General features: G+C 36.5%; 1 protein-coding gene across 5 annotated transcripts in view; it reads right to left on the bottom strand.

The window, feature by feature from the left end:
• atp11b (ATPase phospholipid transporting 11B) overlaps positions 1-12,592 on the bottom strand; it is an 83,399-nt gene that overhangs the window by 24,439 nt on the left and 46,368 nt on the right. For all 5 annotated transcript variants that reach the window (XM_016252443.1, XM_016252439.1, XM_016252440.1 and 2 more), the window contains 5 exons: positions 7,188-7,363; positions 6,943-7,011; positions 6,762-6,835; positions 6,572-6,675; positions 3,590-3,771 (listed from right to left, as the gene is read on the bottom strand). In XM_016252443.1, coding sequence (XP_016107929.1) covers positions 3,590-3,771; positions 6,572-6,675; positions 6,762-6,835; positions 6,943-7,011; positions 7,188-7,363 — 605 coding nt within the window. The remainder of the gene's footprint in view (positions 1-3,589; positions 3,772-6,571; positions 6,676-6,761; positions 6,836-6,942; positions 7,012-7,187; positions 7,364-12,592) is intronic.

Below are 12,592 nucleotides of genomic sequence, written 5' to 3'. Positions count from 1 at the left end.
ATATATATATATATATACACACACACACACACACACACACACACACACACACACATATAGTTAAAGTGCTTTTTTTTTTCTTTTGGTTTTTCCCAAATGCTGACACACACCACTGATTGGATTAAAATGAACAGATAATAATCTTTCGAACAAACATGAAAACACATAACATCAATGATGTGCATATAACCAGGTGGTAATTATTCTTTAATCACATGGAAAAAAGTTTTCTACTTTTTTTTTCTTTTATTAACAACATGAAATTAAGGCAATTTTTTATCAATTATACTATTAATGACTTTTATATTATTTATATTATTAAAGTTTTTTTTAACAACTGTCAAGCATCTGATAAGCATTAAGTAGCATGTTCTTAAGAACTCATTTAGAAAATAATTAAACGTATCTCTTAGCCTTGACTTTACACAGTAACAAATTAAGCACACTGTTGGCATTTACTCCAGAGACAGCAGCATTATGCTGCAGAGAATGCCAACCACATAATTGCATATGCAGTCACAGCTTGTTGTTTTCCCTGAGGCTTGATTAAACGTGCAGATTACCAAGCTATTCACACTTGACCCATGGAAACGGCTCACCATTCATTAAAGCAAAACCATCCTGATCTCTACAGTCATCATGTGTGAAAGTGCCACGCTGATGACAGCTTCATCAAATTTTCTTGTAGTCATAAATGGGTTTTTCATCATTATTTTTACTCTCTCTGACTCTTAAGGCATGCACATTCACAGTTGTGTTGTTCAGTGAATTTTCGCAGGCAAAATTTTGTCATTTCAACGGCAAATGGGATTTATGGGTGAGGATGAAATATTTCCATATGCAGATTTTGGTTGCACAATTTTATTATTGTTCTATTTGTATTCCTCATGCTTTTATATATAGCTCTATACAGTCGCCTACCACAAAGACGGTCAAGAACTATCTGAGGATTTCTCTGAAGATGCTCATTGGGAGGACGTGTATGTGCCTCAGTTGTACAGTTTTAATGGTTCGTCAAAAAGCTCATGGAAATCACAGCGACAGTCACTGCAGCACGATTCCAGACACGCTCCTGTGTCCCTGCATGCCTTTAACACTTGAATTGCACATGTGGACAGAGATTGATGGCTAGTCTTAAGAGCACAGAGAGCTGTGTGAGTCATGGCGACATGTCAAACTGATTACTGACTCATGGCTGACTTCCTGCTCTCATGCCAGGAGGCCATCCAATAATCACGAGCGAGCACCACACGAGTGTGAAGTCATCACACCACTGCCACTATCAGCACTGCTGGTTGACAATTAACTGTCATATATTGTCACAGAGAGTATGTGCATTTAACAGATCCAACAGACTTTTTTTATCCAAAGGTCTTTAGTGCTGTCAAAATTGAAGTTTTAACTTTTTAAGTTCAACTTTTAATTTTTAATGCAGATAATAAAAAAAAAAAAGCCAAAAATCAGACGATATATTTGTCGACCACTAGCATTATACCTTGTCTACATCAAGTGTGACTGTTGTCAGTTTGAGGCCATCTACGCTGAACATGCCATCTATTTGACTTTGTTGCATTGTTCCCATCGTCTCTGGTGTAGACACAATTTATATTTATAGTACAAGCTATATTTCGGTAGCATTATAATAGAACCTCAAGCAACATATTAACATTAGTGATCATGAAAGTTATTTGGCAATTTTAAATTATCTGCATTGGCTGACAAGATTTTCTGTTTGGCTTTTATTTTGACAGCGTTGAGAACACCTAACAGTCTCCATTAGTTTAAGATCCTTGTTTAACACTTCTAATGGTGTGTGCACACCATTTGCGCGAGTAGATTACATAAAGTCAATGCAAAGACGTGAATAGACACGAATGATGTGAATTGGGTGACGCGAATATTAATGATATTCGCCTTAATTGCATCTTCCGCGCAGGTTGAAAAATTAAAACTCTAGCGGGAAATTTGTGCAAGCCAATCAGCAAAGAGCTTATTTACCTGTCCGGTTGTTTCAGAAAATGGAGGACAGCATGCACAATGTTTATATTTGTGTAAGTGACGAGAAAAACATCCCGCAAGTAATCTAGAGTGAGTAACATGATGAGAGTAATGCAATACTAATATTTCCATTGTGCTGTGTCTTGTTTCCATTGTGTTGCAGTTTGTTCTGTTGTGTTGTGCTAAATTTATTGTATTGCGACTCGTTTCCATTGTGTTGTGCCAATTTCATTGTATTGCTACTTGTTTCCGTTGTGTTGTGCCAATTTCGTTGTATTGCTACTTGTTTCCATTGTGTTGTGCCAATTTCGTTGTGTTGTGACTTGTTTCCGTTGTGTTGTGCCAATTTCATTGTATTGCTACTTGTTTCCGTTGTGTTGTGCCAATTTCGTTGTGTTGTGACTTGTTTCCGTTGTGTTGTGCCAATTTCGTTGTATTGCTACTTGTTTCCGTTGTGTTGTGCCAATTTCATTGTATTGCTACTTGTTTCCGTTGTGTTGTGCCAATTTCATTGTATTGCTACTTGTTTCCGTTGTGTTGTGCCAATTTCGTTGTGTTGTGACTTGTTTCCGTTGTGTTGTGCCAATTTCGTTGTATTGTGACTTGTTTCCGTTGTGTTGTGCCAATTTCGTTGTATTGCGACTTGTTTCCGTTGTGTTGTGCCAATTTCGTTGTGTTACGGCTTGTTTCTGTTGTGTTGCGCACATTTCGTTGTTGCAGCTTGTTTCCATTGTGTTGTAGAAATTTGGTTGTGTTCTGCACTACTGGGCCAACGTAGCTTTCCTATTATTTTCATACTTGCTGAAGGTAATGACAGAAAAGTAATTTGACCAATAGTGTGCAAGTGTTGCACATAATTGACCAATTAGGTATGGCCACATTCACTCAGGCACTATGATGTATTTGTGTTGTATTCTTTATATTATTCATGTTATATTAATTTAATGTATATTTTAAATATTGTTTATTTGTGAGAAATACTATAATATGATCACAGAATTAAGAAGTTGCCATCTAAAGCAGTGTTTCCCAACCTTTTTTCTGCCGCGGCACAGATTTGCTAAGTAAAAAATCCCAAGGCAAACTACTCGGCACAAAAAAAAAAAGAAAAAGATAGAAATGGGGAAAGTCCCCCCCCCTTCCCCCAATAATTAACAATGCGTTGTCAGAGATGGTATTTTGGCTTTATATATGATCAGACACTTGCACTTAACATTTTCTGAAAATCCTTCTCAAATGGAGTTAACGAGGTGTTTGACGAGTGAAGATCTGTGTTTTGTCTGTCATGGCCGGATCTGAGGCATTACGTCTTCATCAATTTACAGGTTATAAAGTTTATTGTAGGTATATGGGAGCTCAGTTTTGCTTGTTGTTTAATACATTTGGCCACGATATAAAAGATGAACCGCTATGCACAAGATATTTAAAACGTACACAAGTATATTGGCTACAACTAGACGCAAAGGCTAAGGTTCTTCTCCACTCTTCAAACACACAAAAACATTAGCCTTATAGACTGTTTCTTGAGTAAAAAAAGCTGTACTTATTCAAACAACAGCATCCTTGTGTGTGTGTGTGTGTGTTGACTCACTTGTCCTCCACCCCAGTCGCTCCCAGCAGCTCCAGGTCTTTCTCAATGAAGTTGAAGACCTCGACCAGTCGTTCCTCTCTCTGCTGCAGAGCCGTTCTGGCTTCATGGAGCCGCCGGTCCACTTCCTGATACTCATCTGCACTGAAGTGTCTGCAGGCCACCACTAACGTCCGCAAACCCTTCTACAAAAGTGAGATGGGACAAACACATGAGGAAGAAAGTTAAACTAGTCCATTTTACTGATTCGTGCACAAATGAAGGATCAATAATACACAAAATAATGTAATACAAAAGCTGATATAAAGTAGAACTGATGGTGAACTGCTGGCCAAGAAGCTGCTTGAAAGCCCCAGTCCCGAGCTCCACATCCATAATTGAGTTAATGCTCTTAAGCGCAGACATAGAGAGCATTCAGCGTATGGAGGAGCATTTCAATGTGGCTGTTGTGTCTGAAACATCCCATGAGTCTCAATACAATCCTCTGAGGACTGCCAGGAGCCTGTGTGTGTGTGTGTGTGTGTGTGTGTGTGTGTGTGAGCGCGATGTGAGTCTGAAGACACTCTCATGGGTTTCAGCACAGCTGATAATGAGGACAGCTAACGGAGCTAATTAACTGCAGTGCTCCCATCGACATCATTTGAATTAGAAAAGCTGAACTTGGACCAGACCTCGACATTTCAACTAGACTTTTAGATGTCTGAAGAAAAAGTTTAGTGGCTACTCTCTCGTCCATTCTTGTGAGAAGTTGCTAGGGCATTTTGAGGTGATTTGTCTAGGCAGTTGTTTCCTGTACAAATCAGTCTCTATGATATTCTGGGGCTGAATTCATGAAATATTCTTTGTAAAAAATTTTAAAGTTAAGAATATTTTGTGTCATCTAAAACATTTAGGAATGCTATTTTTGTTTTCTTAAGATTGTTCTAAAGAATTTAAATTTCCAAAAAGAATCTTATTAAAAATCACTGTAATTAAACCCATTTGCAAAATTTAGGCAAAATTGTGTGGACAAAAATGGCCCATTTTCTGTTGTCAATAATGTGGTTATGTATGAATCATAGCTCACACTCAAGTCATTTTCACAACCAAACAGCTTTCTGTTGGTCAATGTGAACGATTGAGACGAATTCTTAATCACATGAATTCCAACTGAAATTTGCCTACAAAATTTAGCTGAGTAACAGCATTTGACCGAACCATAATGGGATAGCTACTAACTAGGGATGGGCGATATCTTATCATTTGCGATATACCGGTAAAGATTCTCCCCACAATAAGAATTAGTCTTCCCGCGATAATAACGATAAAGTCTAGTTCTTGACATATTTCTGTGTGCGACAGTGTTGAGTGACATCGCGGAAGGCGGACGTGAAATTGAAGAGGAGTAGCCTATATCGCTAAATGAGAAGCTTGAACTCCTTTTACAATCTGTAACTGGTTTGGTTAGGGCTTGCGATACAGTTTTGCATGTGTATGAGCCTGTTTACAAACCTGTTGTCCAACAAATATATAATTTATTGACATGCTTTTTCTCCAAATTAACTTAACATAGTCGAGTGTTTGAAATACTTCTTTTTGTGACCAGACGTGGTTTCATATTACAGAATGATAGTATTATATACAGTGATAAAGGCCATGTCGATTAACATTGCATTATAAATATACTTTCCTTATAAAAATACCCAAGTTTGAAGAACACAGATAAACCATATATTTTGTGCAATCGTATGTTTATTTTCCTCAAGTTTCATCAGATAAAATGTCTCTATCTCCGTTATGCGTTTTATTCAGCGATAACTGGATACCGTCCGGGAGCATCGTCAGTAGTATTACTTCTGCTATGGATATGTGGAGTTTCTGTGCAAGATCGCCCTCCGGCTTCCAGTATGAATTAAACAGTCTTTACATTACGCGTGTACTCGTTAATGCTCACAGCACCCTATTTTGGGTAAAAATAGGAAAGATAATACTTTTCTCTAAAGAAACAGGATTCCCTGAATTATCGTCACTGATATCATTATCGCAATAAATACCAGAAATATCGTGATATATTTTAAAGCCCATATCGCCCATCCCTACTACTAACTTTACTGAATTTTACTGAATTTATTGGGTACAAATTAAGACAAATATTAACAACAGTACATTACAACAGTAATGAGATGTTGTCAGGCCATACGTCAGTAAAAATGAATCTTCCTGTCCTGTCAGCCATTATACTGTGCTCGTAGCACATGCTCTTCAATTGCACACACAGATATGGCAGCACGCTGTAGCATGTATTATTTCATATTAAAGCGTGAATGAAATTACAAGCGTGTGTGTCAGATCCGCATCACATTCAGCAGCGGCAGCTCTTAAAGTAATAGCAGCCAAATAACCTTATAAACCAGCTGCTGTGCTGTCTGTTCATCAAAGAAAAGGAAAAAAAAAAAAGGAAATCAATAACTTTTGTACCTTTAAGGATTCATCTAGATTTCATTTAAAATTTAGTGTTTGAAAACTTTATTCATTTTCTGTATATTTTCTACTTGCTGAAGGACACAGGTAGCTAAATATGACATTATAATGGACAACTATGCTCTTAAGAATGAATTAGAATTTTTTTCAAGAATTTCACATTTTTACAGACCTCTTACAACTTATCTTAAGAAAATTGTTTCTTAACAAGATTTTCATAAATCCGGCCCCTGGTCTTGAGGTACAGTATAACTCAATCCCACCTTCAAATGTAAGTCTATGTGATTTTTTTTATTTTTTAAACCACTTAATTGTCCAGTGAAAATTGCCAAAATGTAGCTTTGAGAAAAATAACACCACACTTCTCCACACGCCGCAAAATCCGGTGTGGACGAGTTGTACACTGAATACTTTGGGATCAGTATATGGTCCATTTTACTACTTATGAGCAACAGTGAAACTTCAAGCACCACTAACTAGAGTGAACTAGTATGCAAGCATGGCAGCATGATGTAGAGAGCTCACCAGAGCAAACTCATCCACGTGGACTCTGGTTTTATCGATCTCGCCACTCGTGGTGTAGGGCAGAATGGCTGATTCGGCTCCTTTCGTGAATAGCACCTTTTCACCTAATGAGAGACACAATGTCATTAGATAACTCCTCGCTCGCTGCGGTTCAGTCATAACCAGCACATGTGCGATCAGAGGCACGTGCCTGAGGGCTTCTGCAGAATCACACTCATTCTTCTGCGGTTTGCGTCAAACTCCAGAACGTGGAGGAGTTTGTATCTGCGGGCGGAAAGATAGCTGTTAAACAGACAACTCTAAAAGCTAAACAACTTTATGAGTATGGTTCACATTAAGTCATCTAAAATAAACAGAAAAGTGTGATGTACTTCTCTGCTTTTCCAAATGTTTTAATCTCCATGTTTTCTCCATGGCTTCCTATAAATGTGACACCCATCCTGCAGTCAAAAACATAATTTAAAGATATGGTTCACAGAAAAAGTTAGTTTTTTCCCCCCACAGATGTAGTCAAATGTTTCAACAGTCATGGTCAAAAGATTATATTTAGCACAACTGACTGCAGAAATACACAGTAGCAGGTGACAGAGAAACTGAGCTGCAGCTGTGCTCTCACCTCTTGGTGGCTTCCACTAGTGCTTTCTCGTCAGGAGAAGAGGCGTAATACTCCATCTGAGGAGAGAAGCCATTGGCATGTGAGAACGGGTCTCCCGGCCCATCCGTTTGATCATAACTGATCTGCACCGTGTGACACAGTGAGACGGCTTTCAGGAACAACTCCTCCTCCCTGTTCTGAAAGGTGTACACACAAAATAATACTGTCACACTTTGATTTAAAACATGACCAGTTGAAGAATGTCACCACTGTAATGTTTATCACGTATCACAAAAACAGGTCCCATTTCATTTAAAACTTAAAATATAAGGTAAAAATATTGCAATTTAATAATTAATGTCATCAGAATTTAGCACAAACTAGTGTTATTTTAGTATCATAGAGATAAAATTCTAGCTGTTTTAACATTTCAAAGTTTGTAGCTTTTAGTTATTTTTATTCATTTTATTGTGTTTTTGTCATTTTTAGTATGACATTTTTATATGTTTTAGTTATTTTCGTACAATTAAAGTAAAATTAAAAATGAGAAATGCCTTGGCAACTGGCTGAAGTAGTTATTTTTATTTATTTTTTGTTTAATATTCATTAAAAGTCCAAGTTCAGAGTGTCAAAATTGCACCTATAGACGATGCTAAATCTTTAAAAATCTTTTTTAATTATGGCATAACCATATGATCAATAAAGTTGAACAATGGTATGTATCCTCTTTGGTGGATGTCCTAACATGTGCTCTAAAATGACTTGGCTACATAAAAACAAAATAACACTGCCACCATCTTCCAGTCCACATTCTGTGGCTAATAACAACATGGCCTAATGTTACAAAATTTGACATATTTGCACATTGTGTGAAAATTAGTAAGTTCCAAATTTTGTGAAAATCGCTGGTTCGATAAGTTTTTGCCAAAAACTTCAGTCTCTCCAAATAAGCTAATCATATCTGCATCATATTTTCCATAAATAAAAAGAAAAAATTATCACTGAGTTTTGTTCTTTTGTCAAACGTTTTCGTCCTAGGCCATTGGTCCGATTTGCATGAAATTTGGTGGATATCAACTAGAAATGCTTCTGACAAAAACTATTGAAAGAATTTGAATTAATTTAACCCTTTAAGCCCCGAGGGCATTTTTGCCTCACTGAAGTTACCAAATAACCAGGAGAGTCAAATGAGAGGGGAGGGGGTTATTTTATATGGACATTCTCCTGCTGAGAAATAGCTGATAAAATGTAAGAAAAATTTGAGTGTCCAAGAGAAATTTTTCATGTGTCTTTTTTTTTTTTTTACTTTTTTTTTATGAACTTCAACACAATAACAATCAAACAATACTCCTTAATGGGTACATACATAAATATTTTCCCCGTCTGTTACACCAAATACACTAAATAATGATCTTTAAAAAAAGCATCATATGACCCCTTTAAGTTCAGCCATTCTTCAGCTGGGATACAAATCTGCATTTCCTTTTCCCACTTTTCTTTAATATACTCAGTAGAATGGCCTTTAATATCTTGAATGCAGTTTTATAAACCAGATATTAATCGTTTTTCACAAGTATTTGTATTATACGTAGATATTTATTCCTATTATTAACTGAATCAGGTATTTTGCCAAGAAATAGAATATAAGCTGTTTTTTCAATCTCAATTTCCAAGATTTCCTCTATGCTAGAACGTATTTCTGACCAATACTGATTTAAAACTAGATCAAGACCAGAAGACATGTACATGATCAGCCGATAATGACCTGCCTCCAGCAGAAGCCCTGATTTGTCATTCCTTTTTGTTTTGCTTTCATTTTGGGTGTAATAAAGAAACAAATTGTATTTTTCCAATAAAATTCCCTTTCTTTAATATACTCAGTAGAATGGCCTTTAATATCTTGAATGCAGTTTTATAAACCAGATATTAATCGTTTTTCACAAGTATTTGTATTATACCATATCTGTCTTATTTGACATTCAATATCTCAGGACAGAAATAAGGTAGGAGTAAAATTCCCATGATGTTCCCCAGCATGTTAGCTGTATTTGTTTCAAATTTTGTGGTGATAGCATAAAGTATCCAAAAGTTACAGTATTTTGTAACAAAATAGGCCTTTTTGTTTAGCTCTTGGCATCTGAAGGCATTTTAAAAACTGTTGTTTTCTGAGTGTCATGCACAAATATAATGACTCATAACTCCAAGACTGTAGTAAGGAGAGTCAAAAGGGTAGGAGGGGGGGGGGGGGGCTTTGCATTTGAATATTCATGTTGAGAAATAGGTGATAAAATGTAAGAAAAATTAGTGTGGTCAAGGGAAATTTTTCATATCATTATTATTTTTTAGTGATGTTTCCCAACATGTGTGCTGTATGTGAATAAAATTGTGTGGTGATATCATGAAGTAATCAAAAGTTAAAGCATTTGGAACCAAGGTAGCCCTTTCTCTTAGCCCTTTACAGTTTTGAAATTGTTGTTTTGCCTCAGTCAAGTTTAATCAAAGCCCCAAACATTTATACTTGTTTTATTCTACCCGATGAGACCTTTCAAATGACATATGACACATGACTATCTGAGCTGTATGATGTTTCTGACATATTAAGAGTGCATGGCACAAAAAACATTTTTCATAATTTATGAAAAATGTTTTTTGTGCATGGCACAAAAAACATTTTTCATAAATTATGAAAAAAATTTTTTATATTCATCCGCAAATGACTCAGCACTACTTAGGAGCGATGAGACCTTTCAAATGACATATGACACATGACTATCTGAGCTGTATGATGTTTCTGACATATTAAGAGTGCATGGCACAAAAAACATTTTTCATAAATTATGAAAAAATTTTTTTATATTCATCCGCAAATGACTCAGCACTACTTAGGAGTTAATCAAAGTGGCTACATGCATTGTAAAGGTCAGACTCAAAGCTTTCAAATGACACCTATTTTGTGTTGATCAGTGCAGTGATTTTGAAAAATTACACTCCGGTTTAGAGGAACTAGGCAGCACTGGTTAGGAGTTGATCAAAATGGTTGGATGCATTGGAAAACTGAATTTCTGAGATTTAAAATGATACCTAATTATTTAAAAAAAAAAAGTACACAAAATACACAGAAATATTCTAGGTTTTACATTCTGCTTGCCAAGTGTTCAATGGAGCTCTCCAACTGATTTCTTCAATTCATGGGTTTAGGTATTATTTACACACGAAAGACGCAATGGATTGTTTTGATTTTGGACTCATTTCAATCGTGAGAATCTGCTGTAAATAATGATATGCCATTTTTCACGATCGAAGCATGTTTCAAGAAGTTCCAAATAAAAGCGCAAAGTGAAAGTACAGTTGTTTATTCTGCTGCGCCTGTCTGGTTTCATGTGTTACAGCTCTATGAATGAAATCTTTCGATCTGATCGGCGGATTATGGTAAATTTGGGCTCTTTTTAATCAGAAGAATTTTCTGTGCGGTTTTTCAAGATCTTTGCATGTTTCGTGAAGTTACGAGCTAAAACTGCACAGGACTGCAACCTCTGATTTTTTTGCTAAGCTACATGACCTAATTCTGTTTTATGTGTTGTAGCTCTATGAGTGATATCTTTAGATCTGAATGATGGATTATGGTGAGTTTGGGCTCTTTTTAATCGGGAGAATTTTCTGCAAATAATGACTTGCCATTTTCTATGATATATGCATGTTTTATGAAGTTACAAACGAAAATGCTACATGACAGCTACCTTAGATTTTTTTGCTAAGCTACATGCCGCCTGCGCAGTTTTATGTGCGTTATAAATTCTTGAGGAATATCTTTAGATATAAATGACGGATTATATGATTTTGAGCTCTTTTTAATCAGGAGAATCTGTTATTAAAAAAAAAAAATTTTCCACGATCTGAGCATGTTTTATGAAGTTACAAGTAAAATGGTGACATCAATATATTATTTTCATATGGGTCTTGGGGTGACTTCTTGTACAAAAACTTGTTCCAGTTTATTCAAAGCCCCAAACAATTATGCTTGTTTTATTCTACTCGATGAGACCTTTCAAATGACATATGACACATGACTATCTGAGCTGTATGATGTTTTTGACAGAGTAAATGGCATATTTTGTAAATTATTAATTTTTTGTTGTTGCCATTTATCAGCAAATAACTCGGCACTGCTTTGGAGTTAATCAAAGCGGCTACATGCATTGTAAAGCTCAGACTCTAAGCTTTCAAATGATATTTTTTGTTGATCAAGGCAGTGGTTTGAAAAATATGATTAGTAATATTTTTGCGGAGGGGGGGCGTCCCGCCCGTGGTACACTCCGGTTCAGAGGGACTGCTCAACGCTTGTTAAGAGTTGATTCGAAGCTTTAAAATGATACCTATTTTGTGTTATTCCATTCAGAGGTTGCTTAGTAATTTGATTATTAATTTTTTCATGCGGGAGGTGTCCCCCCTCGGGCTTAAAGGGTAAATCCTTTAGCAGATATAGGCCAATATGTTTATTGGTGTGTCTATATCTTGTAACCATTTGATACAAACTTCATGAAAATTAAAACATGGACAACAGAACATTCTGAGGAAACTTTCCAAATTTCATGAATTTTCAATGCAAGAGAGCGCTATAACTTAACACTAACCTAATAGTGCAACTGTGATCGAACAAGTTGAGATCTGACCCAAAGAAAGGTGTACCCACAGCATCCACAGGACAGATTGTAAAGAAATTCACTATTTTGCTTAGGGTTTCCAAATGTGCATGGACCAAGTGGCAACCTTACGGTCTCTCTCTTGAAACCAACACGGAAGTGACTTAAACTGCAACTCATCGACTGGCCGCTAGAGGCTGGCTCCAAAAGGGAGTCAGTCCCATAGACTCCCCATGTTAAAATGCCCAATTTTACAGCAGAACATTTTTTTTACAGCCTGGTACAAAAAGTGGTTTTGGTCTAAATAGTTAATTTTGCCCTTCATGACAACTGTGAGGGGGGTGATTTTTTTATAACTTATCCTTTTAAATTATATTAAGCCTTAAAGGGGTCATATGATGCTTTTTTAAAGATCATTATTTTGTGTATTTGGTGTAACAGAATATGTTGACATGCTTTAATGTTCAAAAAACACATTATTTTAAAAATACTGTACATTATTGTAAGTCCTCTATGCCCCGCCTCTCTCAAACGCTTCGTTTTCTACAAAGTCCCTCCTTCCGACAAGCGCAGTCTGCTCTGATAGGCCAGCTGACCCAGTACATTGTGATTGGCCGAACACCACAAGCACGCGTCGGAAATGTAACGCCCCTTACCATAATCACGAGCTTCATCTTTCAAAATAAATATAAAGACAGAGCCCGAAAGGGGAACAGAGTCTCGTGACAGAGACAGTGATGAATATGTGTTTGCAGTACACAAGCCACGGTTAAGACAGCTGACTCC

Source organism: Sinocyclocheilus grahami, unplaced genomic scaffold (genome assembly GCF_001515645.1).
Source record: "Sinocyclocheilus grahami isolate Dianchi unplaced genomic scaffold, SAMN03320097.WGS_v1.1 scaffold1108.1, whole genome shotgun sequence".
Lineage (NCBI taxonomy): Eukaryota > Metazoa > Chordata > Actinopteri > Cypriniformes > Cyprinidae > Sinocyclocheilus > Sinocyclocheilus grahami.
Note: the sequence above shows the minus strand (reverse complement) of the source record. Positions and strands in the feature narration are given on the sequence as shown.